Source organism: Nomascus leucogenys, chromosome X (genome assembly GCF_006542625.1).
Source record: "Nomascus leucogenys isolate Asia chromosome X, Asia_NLE_v1, whole genome shotgun sequence".
Lineage (NCBI taxonomy): Eukaryota > Metazoa > Chordata > Mammalia > Primates > Hylobatidae > Nomascus > Nomascus leucogenys.
Genome location: NC_044406.1, coordinates 122,294,707 through 122,311,747, shown reverse-complemented (window position 1 = coordinate 122,311,747; position 17,041 = coordinate 122,294,707). Strand labels below are relative to the sequence as shown.

Sequence of the window (17,041 nt, the reverse complement as noted above, 5' to 3'; positions counted from 1 at the left end):
CCAAGTCTAGAGATCCAGCTTGATGGTGAGCTCCTTAATGGCATGAAGTGTCACGCATCTAGCCAGCCCACAAAGGTTGATTTCTCTTAATGAGGGTGTCAATCTCTGTCTTGGACACTGGTGTGGTGGAGAAGCATAAGACATGGCTTTTGCCTTCAGGGTGTTCATACTGTAGTGTAAGAAGACATCATTAGAATACAATATGATAAGTTTAGTGATAGAGCTAAATACAGGATGCTATGGAGAGGTGGGAGGAGAAGAGAGGAACATAACTCATCTTGACAGGGAAGTCAAGGGGACTTATTCATCTTTGTATACTGTCTTGTCTTCATATGCCTAACATGGTGCTTTAGACATAGGAAATGTTTGATGTGTGCTGAACTCCATTAATAGAGAAGACAGGAGGAGGCAGAGGTTGTGTGTGCATGTCTCTGTGTGTGTCTGTGTTGGGGGGGTGATTGGTACTGAAGATGATGAACTGTTTTGTACTTGAGTAGAGGTGCACCGAGTCATAGGTCTGAAGATTTCTAGCAAGTAGTTGGCAGTATGGTTATGGAGCATAGGAGAGAGATAAGAGCTGGTGATGAGGCAACTGACAGTATAGGTCAGTGGACGATGAAGTGCAAAATATATAGCAGAGCATCAGTGTTCAGACACAGAGAGTGCATTATGCCTGAAGAGGTTGGTGGAGGCTTCATGGAGGAGATAGGGCTTAAGCTGAACACTGAAAGACAGGTAAGCTGTGAATAGGCCCAGAAGAGAGGCAGGGACAATCTAAATCATAGTGATTGTTCAGGGAAAACAAAACCCACGACGGTTCTGTGGTAGGACTGAGCAGAGTGAGCTTGATGGACAATAGAAGAGACTAGCTTCAGGTAATAAAAATATCTGGCTGGGAAACTAGGTGCTCAATAAATCTTTGTTGACTTGAATTCTTTCCTACCCCAACTCTTGCCACCACCACAAAATAGTAGGTAAGCCAAAACCTATCTAGGATGCTGCCGAGGAATATTTTAAATTAAATGCTATGTTGTGTTATGTTTGGTCTAGAAAATACTTGTCAATTTTTAATTAATTAATCTCTCTCTGTCTTTTTTTTTTTAACACGGGATCTCACTATGTTGCCCAGGCTGGTCTCAAACTCCTGGGCTCTAGTGATCCTCCCGCCCTGGCCTTCCAAAGTGCTGGGATTACAGAGGTGAGCCGCTGTGCCCGGCCTTTATTTCTTTCAATGAACTCCATACTGATGTATAAGCTTAGGAAAAGTTGTCTTTAAGGAGTTTGAAAAAAGTGATGTAGTGAAACTTTTTTTTTTTTTTTTGAGATGGAGTTTCGCTCTTGTTGCCCAGGCTGGAGTGCAATGGCGCGATCTCAGCTCACCACAACCTCTGCTTCCCAGGTTCAAGCGAGTCTCTTGCCTCAGCCTCCCGAGTAGTTGGGATTACAGGCATGTGCCACCACGCCTGGCTAATTTTGTATTTTTAGTAAAGAATGTTGATCAGGCTGGTCTCAAACTCCCGACCTCAGGTGATCCGCCTGCCTCGGCCTCCCAAAGTGCTGGGATTACAGGCGTGAGCCACTGCACCCAGCCAACGTAGAGTTTTAAACCCTGTTGCCATACAACCTTTTAGGCCATTTATAAACTTCAGTCAGGCGTGGAACTAAAAATCTTTAGTGATCTCAGTCTGCTTACTATTGGGTCAAACATATAACACTGTGGCCACTGGAAGAGTCAGTAATTCTGACACATTCATACATGCAGCCTGGAGGGTGGAAGGACATTTAGCCTGATACTACACATTCTTTTGTAATGTCTTAAAAGCAGAACAAAACAAGCCCAAAGCCATACAACTCTCACCCTGCAGATTGCTGTGCCATGGGAGTGCTGTGCATAGTTTTCCTCCCTTGAGCCTGTCATTGACAAGAGCACTTTGTGCTCTGGTAAATTTGCCCTTGGGGAGTGGCGTTTTAAGTTTTGGATTCCACTGTAGCTCTCATCTAGAGATAATTATGACCAAAGCTCTGGGGATAGTTTTTTCCCGCTCTTTGAGAGGAGGCCGATTTCAGAGGTCGTATGGCATAAAGAATCACCCACCTAATACTATAGAAAGTTAAGAAATAGAAGACTTGAGTATGAAACACACACACACACACACACACACACACACACACATCTCTTTTTAACATGAGCTTGTGGCTGAAAGTAGAATAAGTTTTTGTGACCATGATGATAAAAACCTCTTTCCAAGGATGATTGAACCTGGACATTGGTGACATCATGAAGCCATTGCCACCAATTCTGCTTGCCTACCTCTGGATTTTCTATTACATGAGAAAAACCCTATTTTGACCAAAAATATGTTTTTTAAGGATCTTAAAAAATACATGTATTAATAACTTAGTCATTATATAATTTACAGAACATATATTAAGGGACTTTGCTCTTGTATTTCATGAGTCAGATACATTATAAATGAGAAAATTAGCCACTTATACAATTTTCCGTTCTCTTTTAAAAATCAGTGGTAACTTGTAAATTAACTTGTTATTTATACATCAAAGTGATTTCTGCTAGCACAGTGTCAACATAATGGTAATGATATCCTTTTTAAATTTTTGTCTCTGTTCTGTTACCTAGAAAGGTTGAGGGTTTTGTTGGGACTTTGCATTAAAAATTTCCTGGCAAAATTTTTAAGCCAAGAAATTATTGAGGCAAGTGCGATTGAGCAGATATTTTAAACAAATTCTATTTTCTCCCACTGATTCAATTAAGAGGTCATCAAATCCTTCTTCTAAAACTTCTTATTAGCAGTAAATATAGATATCAATTGAGGGGATTAGGTACATGGTTAATTAAATTTGTATTAAGGCAGATTAAGAAATCACTCTTCCTGCTCATTATAAACCAAAGCTAGGATTGAGCTTTATATTTAGACTTCCTGTTTTAATCCCCTGGGTGTATCACATAGATGTTTCCTGTCCAGAGGGACTATTTGTCACTAGATTTCTTTTTGTCCTATCACCACCAACAGGCAATAGTAATCTGTACACCAGCAAAGGAAGAGAAAGAATCAAAAGTTAATTGGAAAGGAGTCTTTGTATCAGGATCAGGAGGATTTCTTATGCCTGTATTTGTGTGACACTCTTGTTTGAGTTATATTATACGAACAATCCATTGGAATTCTTCACTATAGTGACTGATTTTTCCCCCCACTGGTTGGATTACCCAGTCTCCTCATTGCCTTAGAACACCACCTAAAATGTTTACATTTTCATGTTCGTTCTAGTTAGGGCACTTTGAATCCCCCCCACCCGCCTAGGGACTGAACTTGTCTCCTCGGAACCTCCACATATTCATTCCTTCTCTGCATGTTGCTGAGTGTGGGTTTCAGAGAATTCTTCACATGGCGGGAGGAAGAAGTGGTAGGGGTCGGGGTGGGGAGCAAAGGAGGAACAAGAGGCCAGAAATTGTCACTGAGGTCATAGTGCTGGTGTTTTTCTCTTTGCATTCCCTCTTGTAGTGTTTCATGGAGCCAGTCATTTGCAAGGGCTACATTTTTTTAGACTTTCCAAGTTTATCCTTCCAAATCTGTCTCCCTTCTGTTCTTTGTGTTAATTCCCCATCCTAGACCAAGACTGCAGAGAGAACTAGAACTTCAGTGCTATGCTGAATTAATAGTGGTGAGAGCATGCATCCTTGCCTTCTTCCTGATCTTAGGGGGAAAGCATTTAGCATTCAGTCTTCCCCATTATGTAAGATGCTAATTGTAGGTTTTTTGTAGACGCACTTTATTAAGTTGAAGAAATTCTTCTTTATTCTTATTTTTTCCACGAGTTATTTTTTTTCGAATAGGTGTTTAATTTTGTCAAGTGCTTTTTCTGCATCGATTAATATTATCATGTGACTTTTTTCTTTTAAGAGTGTTAAGATCATGGGTTACATTAATGGATTTTAAAATATTTAACCAACCTAGGATGAATCCCATAGTATACAATTCTTTTAAAATATTGCTGAATTCTACTTGCTAATATTTTGTAAATTTTTTTGCATCTATATTCATGAGGGATATTGGTCTGCAGTTTTCTTTTGCACTGCCTTTGTGTGGCTTTGGTGTAGTGTAATAGTGATTTCATAAAATGACTTGGGAAGTGATTTCTTTTATTTTCTATGTGACAATTTATGGAATTAGTATTGATTCTTCCTTAAACAGTCGATAGAATTCTCCAGTGACACCTTATGGGCCTGGAGATTTCCTTTTTCAGAGTTTTAAATTTATAAGTTCAATTTCCTTAATAGTTATAAGGCCATTCAAATGATCTATTTCATGTTGGGTGAGTTGTGGTAGTTTTTGTTTTCTGAGGAATTGGTTCATTTCACACCTAAGTGTCAAATTTATGTGTGTAGAGTTGTTTGTAGTATTCCATTATTATCTTTTTTATATCTCCAGGGTCTGGAGTGATGTCCCCTGTTTCATTTCTGATAGTGCTCACATTTTCCCAGGAAAGCCTTATGAACCACCAGTGGATCCAGGGGGATCCTGAAGTAGCATAAAGCTTCCAGGAACTGGCTATGCTCCACATGTCCTAACTGGGGAGTGACAGAATTGTCCCTCATTGCTACTTTTCTGCCTTATTTTCACTCTACCCAACCTGGCCCCACTGGATAACTCACTGTCACAAGAACAGTTCTGCCTTGAGCATTGCCATTTCTACATCTGTGTTTCTGAAGTCTTCCCTGAAAAGAAAACTCTGTACTGGCTTCCCTGCCTGTTTGAATTCCATCTGCCCTTCAGGGCCAGATCGAGTACCTCCTTCCCAGCAAGGTCTTCTCTAACCATCCCAGATCAAACTCATAGCCCCTCTGAACTCCAGCGGGAACCCCTGCCCATGCCATTGACCAAGCCCTTCAGTAGCTTTATCTCTGGGTATCATATTGGTTAGGAACACAGGCTCTTGTCAAGACATACCTGGGCTTCAATCTTGGCTCTGCCGTTTCCTAGCTGCATGACCTGAGATAACGGACTTCACTTCCTTAAATCTTAGTGGCCTCCTCTGTAAAATGAGAAGATAGTCTGCCTGTCAGGGTTGTTGTAAATATCAAATAATATGTCTTAAAAGCTATTAAGTATGAAATAAATATTAGGGATATTCCAATACAGTAATAATTAAAAATCAAGGTTAAATGGGAAAATATTTATAAAATAATATTGTAGTAGAAGAATTATAAAACTACAGGTAAGGTTAGAAAGATCCAAGAGTGTGTGCATATGTGTGTTCACAAACATACATAAAACAATGGGAAGACACACTTCAAAAACAGTCTAAATGATGATGGTTAGCTCTAGGTGATGGGCTAATTGCTGGGTTTTATTTTCTGTTTTATATTTTAAATTTTTTGGGGTGGGATTGCAATAGATTTATAACTTGAAAATATTATTTAAGCCAAGCGCGGTGGCTCACGCTTGTAATCCCAGCACTTTGGGAGGCCGAGGCGGGCGGATCACGAGGTCAGGAGATCGAGACCATGATGAAACCCCGTCCCTACTAAAAATACAAAAAATTAACCAGGTGTGGTGGCGGGCGCCTGTAGTCCCAGCTACTCGGAGAGGCTGAGGCAGGAGAATGGCGTGAACCCGGGAGGCGGAGCTTGCAGTGAGCCGAGATTGCGCCACTGCACTCCAGCCTGGGCGACAGAGCAAGACTTTGTCTCAAAAAAAAAAAAAAAAAAAGAAAATATTATTTAAAAAAAAATCAAGATCTGATGATATGTTATTATTTGGTTATTTATACTGCGCTATACTTTAGAAAGGGTTTAAAACAGCATACAGTATAGTAAGTTAAAATTAAAATATAAACCAAAGTGAAGCAGAGGAGAAAATGCAGGTAGGAAAGATGTTATGTTGTGACACTGCTAAAAATTTGTTATGACTGTCTCATATTTTAATTTTATTTTTTTTTAAAAGAAAGAATGTCCTAGGATTTCCTTTAGTCATAAGCTTAATAAGTAAGATTAATTTAGGTAAAAGAAGGGCAGCATTTTACAACGCAATGGAATAATATTAAAATTATACTTAAAAGAGAATAATTTCCTGCTAGTTTTCATTGAGTTAAACCTTCTGATCATTTTGTTGTTGGCATAGTAGACAGACCCAAGAAAAGCATGCTTGCCATTACTTATATTTTATTATACTTGTATAGTAAATTGCAGATTATAAGTACAGATGCTTCTTGGCTTACGATGGGGTTACATACTGATAAACCCATCATAAGTAGAAAGTATCATAAATCAAGAATACATTTAATACACCTAACCTACTGAACATCATAGCTTAGCCTAGCCTACCTTAAATGTGCTCAGAAAACTTACAGTAGCCTACAGTTGGGCAAAATTATCTAACACAAAGCCTATTTTATAATAAAGTATTTATTAGGTCATGTACACAGTAGTTTGCCAAGGCAGGAAAATGTCAAAATAAAGTATGATTTCTACTGAATGTGTATCACTATTGCACCATAGTTAAATTGAAAAATCGTAAATTGAACCATCATATGTTGGTGACTATCTGTATACATTTGGCTAGTATTGGTTTTGCATATCTGTTTTGAATAAGTTGAATGGAGAGGGCAGACAAACCCCAACTGGGAGCAAAGTTCTTGCCCTGGCCCTGCTATTTCTTAGTTAGGTCTTAACTCCTTGGCTTATTCCTCCTTTGGAAATTGAGGGGTCTAGACAAGAAGATCTAACATTGACCATCTATAGTTTAGCACAGCTGTAGTTTCATTTGTTTAGGAATGTACATTTCCATTGATCCTTCCACTGGGAATCTTTATAGTATGTTAGTTGACCCGTGTTGTAAAATGTTCATCATAGCCTTCTGTGATATTAACATAATTTAAATGTCTTTTTCACAGAGAGACCTCTCTCCCCAAAAGCCGTCAAAGGATTTGAAACTGCTCCACTTACCAAGAATTATTATACTGTGGTAAGTGTTCAGATGATGAATAAAAATTTTCTTGACTCTATATGGAACTTTTTCAGTTGTCAAACCATTGATGTGTTGAGGTGACACAAAGGAAAGACTGAATAAAGTTGCATGCATGAGTCTAATGCCATTCACATTACAGTGGAGCTCTTTTACTTATATGCTTCTTATAGATGTCTAGAAGTCTTACATCTACTGTGCTGAAAAATTCAAAGGTAGCACGGATTCACAGCAAGCCCTATTAAACAGCATGAAATAGAAATTGGCTAATATGTAAGAATTGTGATGAAATTCAGCAGTTAGACATACCCTTACCAGACATTTAGAAGGTGAATTTCCAAGTTCCTGTAATGCAATAAATTTTAAGTGGTTGCATTTTGTAATTTTACTTTAGAATCAATGACTTCATTATTATATCGTCTGGAATATTATCATCCTTTAAAGAGAGCCCAAAAGGAAAACTGCCCTTTGGCACAGTGGGAGGAATGACATGGCTCTGACTTAAACACAGATATGTCAAAATATGTTAGCTATAAATAGGGTATGTGCAATACTCAAAATAAATTCCTGTTTGAAAAAGAAATCGCATCATTCTCCTTCATCTACTCTCTGCTTTCTCTTCATGTCTCCTTTCCAGACTTGGCCTAGTCACTAATTAAAAGGTCAAGTCATGATTAACCTCTAAGTTTCCCTGTCTGGTAGCCTTGTCATTCCCCCGGCCCCACCTCACCACCTCAGCTGAAATACCGTTTCACTTTTTACCCAGTGTTCTATGTGCGTTTGTCTTGCGTACTCATCTCCCTTTGTGCATGGATAGAGTTTTTAAACATCTCTATACAGGTATGTGAGTATCACTTGGTTTCAAAAAGTTGAATTTCACTCTTCAGTGAATTTGCTCTATAGTGATGACATGAGCAATAGAGAATATGAAAAATGAAGAAGGAACTCTCTAGGTAACATGGACAATAAATAATCACAGGGGACTATTTTGTTAATATCTTTTATCTTACATTTCCAAGGCTAAAATGTATTACCCAGCATAGGTAGGTTCCCTTCTCCCTTACTTCCTGACCAATTCTTTTAGCTTTTAGATAACCCCTAATGATTTAATTTTTAAAGAAAGGTTGTAGTGGAATGATGGATGAAAATATTACCATAGCTTCTTCTCCCTGTGGGTCTGGAGCATATCATCACTCTGCTTTGGATCTCTCTCTGCCTCTGCTGGTTCTACCAACTTAAAATGTGGTTGGGATTATCCAAGGCAGAGTATACTCTGTGATTCTCATGGAATTTATATCAATCCTATATATATAATGGTCGAAGTCTGGACATGCTGCAGTTTATATAACCCACCTCCTGTTGGAAGACGTGTGTTGTTTCTAGTTCCTTGCTGTAATAGACAATTCTGCATTGAATAGCTTATATATATCACTTTGCCAAAGCATATAAAGATCTGTATGGTGAAAGTTAAGTGCTTAGGTCAAAGGACATATATGTTTAACAGTTTTTTTTGGTAGATATTATCCCAAACCTCAGACCTAATAAAGAAAACAAATGTCTTGGGGGAACTCATGACAGCCTGTGAAGAACCTGTGGAACTTCGATGTGAATATTGCTTAATTATTGACCAGCTGGATATATTGTAACTAGATGTGGATGTGAAGAGATTTTGGTTGGTTGATTTTTTTAAATCCACATTTCTTTGGCTTTGAATAGTTAGGCAAATTTTTAGTGTCAAATAATTCAAAATACGTTTTGAGTGTTCTGATTGTCCTCCTAATCTGTGTTGAATAAAAAAAATCTATTTCATCCACAGGATTTGTAGACTTGTAAAATCAATTTCACTCACATGAAAAGTGCCCTCATCTGATGGTATATTAAATCTTCTTCCCTCTAAGAGTCATTAATTGTAGATATTTTCTGTTGCTAAATCTATAAGAATACTAATGACTGATTTTTACTTCATTAAAAAAAGAAATAACTTTTTCTCTTATATAACTAGTTATATAAATAACTGTTTTTTAAATGTCAGACAATACAGAAATAATGTAAAAAAGAAAATAAATACCACATGTAATCCCACCACTTAGAAATAATCACTATTAACATGTTAGTGAATGTCATGCCAAATTTTCTTTAAGGTAGGTGTATGTGTATACATATATATGCATATATATGTATATATAGCCTGTAATATTTGTGTATATAAATTTTTAAATAAAACAGGAAATTATGTATTCTTTTTCATAAAGATTTTTCTTTTTTTTTTTTTCTTTTTTTTTTTTTTGACACGAGTCTCACTCTGTCGCCCTGGCTGGAGTGCAGGGGCACGATCTCGGCTCACTGCAACCTCCGCCTCCTGGGTTCAAGCAATTCTTCTGCCTCAGCCTCCCGAGTAGCTGCAACTACAGGCGAGCACCACCACGCCCAGCTAATTTTTGTATTTTTAGTAGAGACGGGGTTTCACTATATTGGCCAGGCTGGTCTCGAACTCCTGACCTCGTGATCTGCCCGCCTTGGCCTCTGAAAGTGCTGGGATTACAGGTGTGAGCCACTGCCCCTGGTCCATAAAGATTTTTCTATCCCTATACCCCAATAATACTTGTCTCTGACTAGACCTATTCTTTTTTTTTTTGAGATGGAGTCTCACTCTGTTGCCCAGGCTGGAGTGCAGTGGCATGATCTTGACTCACTGCAACCTCTGCCTCCCAGGTTCAAGCGATTCTCCTGCCTCATCTTCCCGAGTAGCTGGGATTACAGGCATGCACCACAATTCCCGGCTAATTTTTGTATTTTCAGTAGAGACGGGGTTTCACCATGTTGGCCAGGCTGGTCTCGAACTCCTGAGCTGAGGTGGTCCTCCCGCCTTGGTTTCTCAAAGTGCTGGGATTACAAGTGTGAGCCACTGCACCCAGCCAGACCTGTTCTTATGCTCTTCCATTTAATGAGTCTTTGCCAGCCCAGGGCTCCCTGTATTTTGGTCCTGTGTATTAGTCAGGTTTCCCAGAGAAACAGAACCAATGAGGGGAGACAGAGAGAGAGAGAATGAATAAGGAATTGGCACATGTGACTATGGAGGCTGAGAAATTCCACACTCTACTGTCTCAAAGCTGGAGACCCAGGAAAGCTGGTGGTGTAATTCCATACAAGTCCAAAGGCCTGGGAACCAGAGAGCTGATAGTGTAAGTTTCACTCTGAGGTCAGGAGAAGATCAATTTTCTAGCTCAAATAGGCAGACAGAGAAAGCAAATTCTCCCTTCTTCTACCTTTTTGTTCTATTCAGGTCCTTAGCAGATTGGATGAAGCCCACTCACAATAGGCAGGCAATATGCTCTACTCCATCTACCAATTTGAATGCTAATCTCATCTGGAAAACCCTTACAGACACATGCAGAAATAATGTTTAGCTAAATATCTGGGCACCCTGTCTATCCTGCCCAAGTTTACAGGATGTGATGATTAATTTTATGTGCCAACTTGGGTCGACACATAAAATTAATCATCACATCCTGTAAACTTGGGCAGGATAGAGACCTCTGGGAATTTGCAAATCTGCAGACATATTCTCCTCTTTTTCAAGTTTCTAAGGGATTATCTGCTGATTTCAGCCCCATTTAGGCCTTGATGCAATTCTGGCGTCATGTCAATTTTGAAATGTTACGTAGTTGCCCAGTGTGACCAAAGTGGCTGTCGGCACCCAGCTCAGACCCGCACCTGCCACTAGGCATGTTTAATGTGGGTAACTGAGACTTGGCCACTCCTGGCTTGTTGTTTTGAATAGGAACTTAGCATCCTTGAGGGACATGGCAGTGCAGAGAAAGCTTTTGCTGTCCCTGACCTTGGTTCCTTAATTGTCCTCAATTATTGCTGCCATATGTTAAACTTCTCTCACTATTAATTATTTTTCTAATAATCTTCTGCCCATTGTCTTTCTTTGCTTATTGTAACTTAATGTTATATGCCAGGAAGATTTAAAAAGTAAAAATCAGAAAAAGGAATTGATACAGCTTGGTTGTCAGGCTTTATTTGTATGCAGCACTTAGGTCTTGGTACCCATGGTCTCATTGGGAGGGCAGGTCAAACATGATAGTGTAAGCCACACGGTAGAGAATGATGTAAGTTTGTAAGGTGTTGTAAGATGGGTTTTTCAAAATGCGGTTGGGATCCTTTGTCTCGGAGGCACCTGGGGAGCTTGTTAAAACTACAGACATATGGGTGTGGTGGCTCACGCCTGTAATCCCAGCACCTTCGGAGGCCAAGGTGGGTGGATCACTTGAGGTCAGGAGTTCGAGACCAGCCTGGCCAACATGGCGATACCCCATCTTTACTAAAAATACAAAAATTAGCTGGGCATTGTGGCCCGGGCCTGTAATCCCCAGCTACTTGGGAGACTGAGGCAGGAGAATTGCTTGAACCTGGGAGGCGGAGGTTGCAGTGAGCCGAGATTGCACCATTGCACTCCAGCCTGGGTGACAAGGTGAGACTCTGTCTCAAAAAAGAAAGAAAGAGAGAGAGAGAGAGGGAGGGAGGGAGAGAGAGAGAGAGAAAGAGAGAAGGAGAGAAAGAGAGAAAGAGAGAAAGAAAGAGAAAGGAAAGAAAGAAAGGAAAGAGAAAGAAGAAAGAAAGAAAGAAAAGAAAAGAAAAAGAAAGAAAGAAAGAAAGAAAGAAAGAAAGAAAGAAAGAAAGAAAAGAAAGAAAGAAAGAGAAAGAAAGAGGCCGGGCGTGGTGGCTCACGCTTGTAATCCCAGCACTTTGGGAGGCCGAGGTGGGTGGATCACGAGGTCAGGAGATCGAGACCATGATGAAACCCCGTCTCTACTAAAAATACAAAAAATAAGCCAGGCGTGGTGTCGGGCGCCTGTAGTCCCAGGTACTCAGAGAGGCTGAGGCAGGAGGATGGCGTGAACCCCGGGGGGCGGAGCTTGCAGTGAGCCGAGATTGCGCCACTGCATTGCAGCCTGGGCGACAGAGCGAGACTCCGTCTCTAAATAAATAAATAAATAAATAAATAAATAAATAAAAAGAAAGAAAGAAAGAAAGACAGACAGGCAGACATCTGGGCCACACACCTGACTTGCCACATCAAATTCTCTGGCTGTTGATTCCAGGAAATAGCATTTTAAACAACTCCTCCCACTCCTTCCTTAACCACTTCCCCTTAACACACAGGTGGCTCTGATGCTCACTTCACCTAAAATATGAGAACCAATCAAGGAAAAGGTTGAATGGAGGATGTAGGATTCAAGGCAAATCTTGGAGGAAGGTCAGAAGTTAGACAAGCAGAGAAGAGCTGAAAGCTTATTCAGACAGGAGGAGCTATATGAGCAAATTCTCCCAGGCAAGAATGTGCCTGTCTGTAATTAGTCCCTGCAGGTCAGAGAGTGGACTGCACTCTCTTCTTCTCCCATCCACATATCCCTTGTAAGATGAAATTCTTTATTCACTGCAACTATTGCAGCACACTTAATAAAGCTGGCCTTTGTGCTGTCAGAAATAGGCCAGACTCACAGTAATCCTAATATTCAACTCTGGGGATGAGCATCTGTGTGCAGAGTGAAAGATGATATTTCCCCACATCCAAGTAGGAAAATATAATCACTAAGGACCAATATCATTTATTTTGTTCTTGCTTTCTTCTACTTTATGTAACATATGGTAGATGCCTAAAGGGCATGTTTTATAGAACCTGCCTGCAGTAGAAAATATGGGAGGAAGGCTGTGGCATGTTACATTACAAAAATCCTAGGAAGCCTCGGGTAACCTTTGCTGTAGCTTCCCGCCTTCTGCTCACCCTCATTTTCTCTCTCACCCATCTATCTACCCTCTCGCTCCCACCCTGGATTTTTCTACCTTTCTAGTGCTCACCCACCTTTTTAATTCTACTAGCCTAAACTACCTTACACATCTATCCATTGATTCTCTTTTCCATATCCGCTCTTATTTCTTTCTTACCCTCTTCCTATCTTACTCCTCTATACCACTCTTCCATGTGAGGGCTGGAGGTGGAGGAAGTGACAGGATCCTGTGGAGTTCATGAAGCTATCTGTGGATAATGGGGAATAGTGCTGCTTGTTTTGTGAAAGCCAAGGACCTGGGCATGCAGAATCAATCACTGCAGGCAGTTCTACTGGCATAGAAATCAAATATGACATAAATATTATAATATATTGCCCTTTTTGTTTTCAAAGAACTTTACCAACATTAGCTCATTTTCATAGGCACCATAATTATCTCAGAATTCCTATAATGTAATATTTTTGCTTTGATTTAAGGTTTCCTGAGACCATTATAGTCTCCTTTATCATTGGAGATATCTCTATTTTCAGCCATTGTTTATGCATTTTTCTTAAAATAATTTCTTTATACTTTTATGACTCCTTCCTTTTGGAAAACATAGTTATACAAATGAACTCACTCTAAAGCCTCTCCAGGAAATGTAGGAAATGTGTTTTACTGGAAAATCAATAGCCCAGGATGGTGGTAGCAAAAGCCTCCACCTTTTTTTCCCTATGTTTTCTCACTGTCTATTTTATTCTGAATTCAGGCAAAGGTTGGTTGAGCAAAAGGATGCCCAGTTGTCCTTGTGAAGACAGAGTCAGGGAGGCACAGGCAGTGTCTGGACAGAGTCTATTTTAGTGAGTTTGAATGGATTTCATCAGATCAAATTGTACTGCTCTGAAGTTGCTTGGCCTGCCAAACTCCTTGCCTTCTGAGTCACCACTGAGGCCTTCTGTTTGGGAGCACATAGCCTTCTCTGTCTGCTTCCCTTCTTATCCTTTTACATTAGATGCCCTGTGGCCTGAAAAATAAAGAACCAGTCTCAGAAGTTCATCAGTTGATCTTCTGAGATTGAAGAAAGCAATAAAGCTCCGAGTGACTTTGGGAAGGAATCCCAAATATCCACCCTGATGAACATTCCTGCTCATCCAACCACAGCAAGAGAAGTTCTATTTAGTATATTACTACTCACATGTTTTTTTTTGGGGGGGGAGGGGGGCATAATTCGATAAAAAGACTTATTAACCACTTTTGTCATTTTAATTTTGTAAAGTCCATTCTGCCACTCTCAAAACTTGCAGTCCTAGGAGTTTAATGTATATTTCCATTTAGCTCTCCAGAACTCACTCCAAGGCAGCAGGAAGTGTCTGCGTGCCTCCCTCCCATGGGAAGTAACTGCCCTATGCCAGTGGTTCCAGCAGAGATGGGTACCCTAGAAAGTGTGTTGTCTCACCTAGCAAGTAAACCCATTGGAGCAGGACACTTGGCATCCTTCTTGAAGAATCTTAGCAATTTCAGGTACAAGAGCCCCAGATGGTAGCATTTTAAAGGGAGTTGAAATATTAAGGCTATTTCAATGGCGGAGAAGCAGAGTGAATTATATCAACCACGGAATTAAAGTACTGTTTGTTTTAAAAATCACATTTTATGATGAAAATAATATCTATGATTTTTCTAATTTAAAAATTCCCTTCAAGCAATGACTGTTTGCTGTTGTTTTTATTTCAACAGATATTATAATTCAGGGACTATGACAGTTATAGACAACAGTGCTTTAAGGGAGGGTGACAGCTGGGCATGGTTGCTCATGCCTGTAATCCCAGAACTTTGGGAGGCAGAGGCAGGAGGATAGTTTGAGCCCAGGAATTCAAGGCCAGCCTGGGCAACATAGTGAGACTCTGTCTCAACAAAAAATAAAAAATTAGCTGGGCATGGTGGCATGTGCTTGCAGGCCGAGCTACTTGGGAGGCTGAGGCAGGAGGATCATTTGAGTCTGGGAGGCCAATGCTGCAGTGAGCCAAGATAGCACCACTGCACTCCTGCTTGGGTGACACAGCAAAACTCTGTCTCAAAAACAATCAAACAAACACACAACAAAAAATAAATGAATAATTAAAAAAATTTAAAAAATGTTAGAAAGGAAGGGCGAGGATGTGAGATGGCTTGTTACCAGACATGGTCTTTTTAGAAAAGTGTGAACAGGCCAGGCATGGTGGCTCACACCTGTAATTCCAGCACTTTGGGAGGCCAAGGTGGGCGGATCACGAGGTCAGGAGTTCGAGACCAGCCTGGCCAATATGGTGAAACTTGCTTCTACTAAAAATACAAAAATTAGCTGGGCATGGTAGCATGCGCCTGTAGTTCCAGCTACTCAGGAGGCTGAGGCAGAAGAATCACTGGCACCCAGGAGGCAGAGGTTGCATTGAGCCGAGATTGTGCCACTGTACTCCAGTTTGGGCGACAGAGTGAGACTCCGTCTAAAAAAAAAAAAAAAACAAAAGAGAAAAGAGAAGTGTGAACAAAAACATTGGAAGATTTAATTCCCTCCCGAATATAAAAGGGCCCTATCCTTTTTGAATCCGAACACCAATACTATAGATAACCAAGTAAATATTTAATTGTTATTTTTATAGTTTTTGAGACACACCCTCCCTCTGTCGCCCAGCTGAAGTGCAGCGGCGCGATTTGATTTGGGCTCACTGCAACCTCCACCTCCCAGGTGAAAGCAATCTTCCTGCCTCAGCCTTCCAAGTAGCTGGGATTACAGGCATGTGCCACCATACCCAGCTAATTTTTGTATTTTTAGTAGAGATGGGGGTTTCACCATGTTGGCCAGGCTGGTCTCAAACTCCTGGCCTCAAGTGATCTGCCTGCCTCGGCCTCCCAAAGTGCTGTAATTATAGGCATGAGCCACTCCCCCTGGCCCAAATAAATATTTTAAATAAAGCAATGTGCATATGAGCCTCACCTCCTCCTTTTTACTTAATAAAATATAGTACTGTTGAATTCTAGTGCATTTCTCTCCATTTCTATGAATTAAAAAAAAATGAGTATCAATGCTGAGTATAAGTGATTACTTGAGGAACTGCAGTGAACAACAACACAGATGAACAAAGAGTTATCATGATGAACAAGCTTGAGTACTGAGGGCCATGACCCTGCATAAGGACTTGGAGTCAGAGAAAAAACAGAAGAGTTTTTATTTACAGGTGAGAAATTTGTGCTTTGTTTTAAATAATAGCTTTATTGAGGTACAATTCACATAGCATAAAATTCACCATTTTAAAGTGTGCAATTCACTGTTATTAGTGTATTCACAGAGTTGCACAATGATCGCCACTATCTCATCTAATTTCATAACATTGTTATCACCCCACCAAAAAACCTTCTATCCATTAGCAGTCACTTCCCATTTCCCATTCCCTCCAGCCCTTGGCAACCACTAATCTACTTTCTGTCTGTATGGATTTTGCCTATTCTGGAAGTTTTACATACATGGAATTCTATAATGTGTGATATTTTGTGTTTGGTTTCTTTCGCTTAGCATAATATTTTCAAGGTTCATCCATGTTGCAGAATGTATCAGTACTTCTTTTTATAGCTAAGTAATATTCCATTGTATGTTTAGACCAGCTTTTATTTATCCATTTATCAGTTGATGGACCTTGGGTTGCTGCCACTTTTTGGTTATTATTAAAAATGCTGCTGTGAACATTCATGTGCAAATTTTTGTGTAGACATATGTTTTCACTTCTTTAGGAGTAGAATTGCTGGGTCACATGGTAATTCTATGTTTGACTTTCTGAGGAATGGCCAAACTGTTTATCACAGTAGCAGTACCATTTTACATTCTTACCAGCAATTGTAAGAGTTTCCGTTTCTCTACATCCTCACCAACACTTGTTATTGTCTGTTTTTTTCTTTGTAATATAACCACCCTATTGAGTATCAAGTAGTATCTAATTGTAGTTTTGATTAGCATTTTCCTAATAGTTAATGATGTTGGGTATGCTTTTTGGCCATTTGTATATATTCTTTGGAGAAATTTCTATTCAAATTCTTTGCCAACTTTAATTGATTATTTTTGTTGTTGAGTTGTAATAGTTCTATATATATTGTGGATACTAGACTCTTATCAGATATATGATTTGCAAATATTTCTTCCATTCTATGAGCTGTCTTTTCACTTTCTTGATAATGTCATTTCACACACAGAAGTTTTTAATTTTGATGAATTCCAATTTACTTATTTTTGTTTTGTTATGCTTTTTGTGTCACCC

The 17,041-nt window shown here is 39.7% G+C and overlaps 1 protein-coding gene across 3 annotated transcripts in view; it reads left to right on the top strand.

Annotated features, from left to right (window-relative positions):
* The window catches only part of ARHGEF6 (Rac/Cdc42 guanine nucleotide exchange factor 6), a 119,587-nt gene that overhangs the window by 42,731 nt on the left and 59,815 nt on the right, over window positions 1-17,041 (top strand). For all 3 annotated transcript variants that reach the window (XM_003272576.3, XM_030807124.1, XM_003272577.3), the window contains one exon: window positions 6,913-6,983. In XM_003272576.3, coding sequence (XP_003272624.1) covers window positions 6,913-6,983 — 71 coding nt within the window. The remainder of the gene's footprint in view (window positions 1-6,912; window positions 6,984-17,041) is intronic.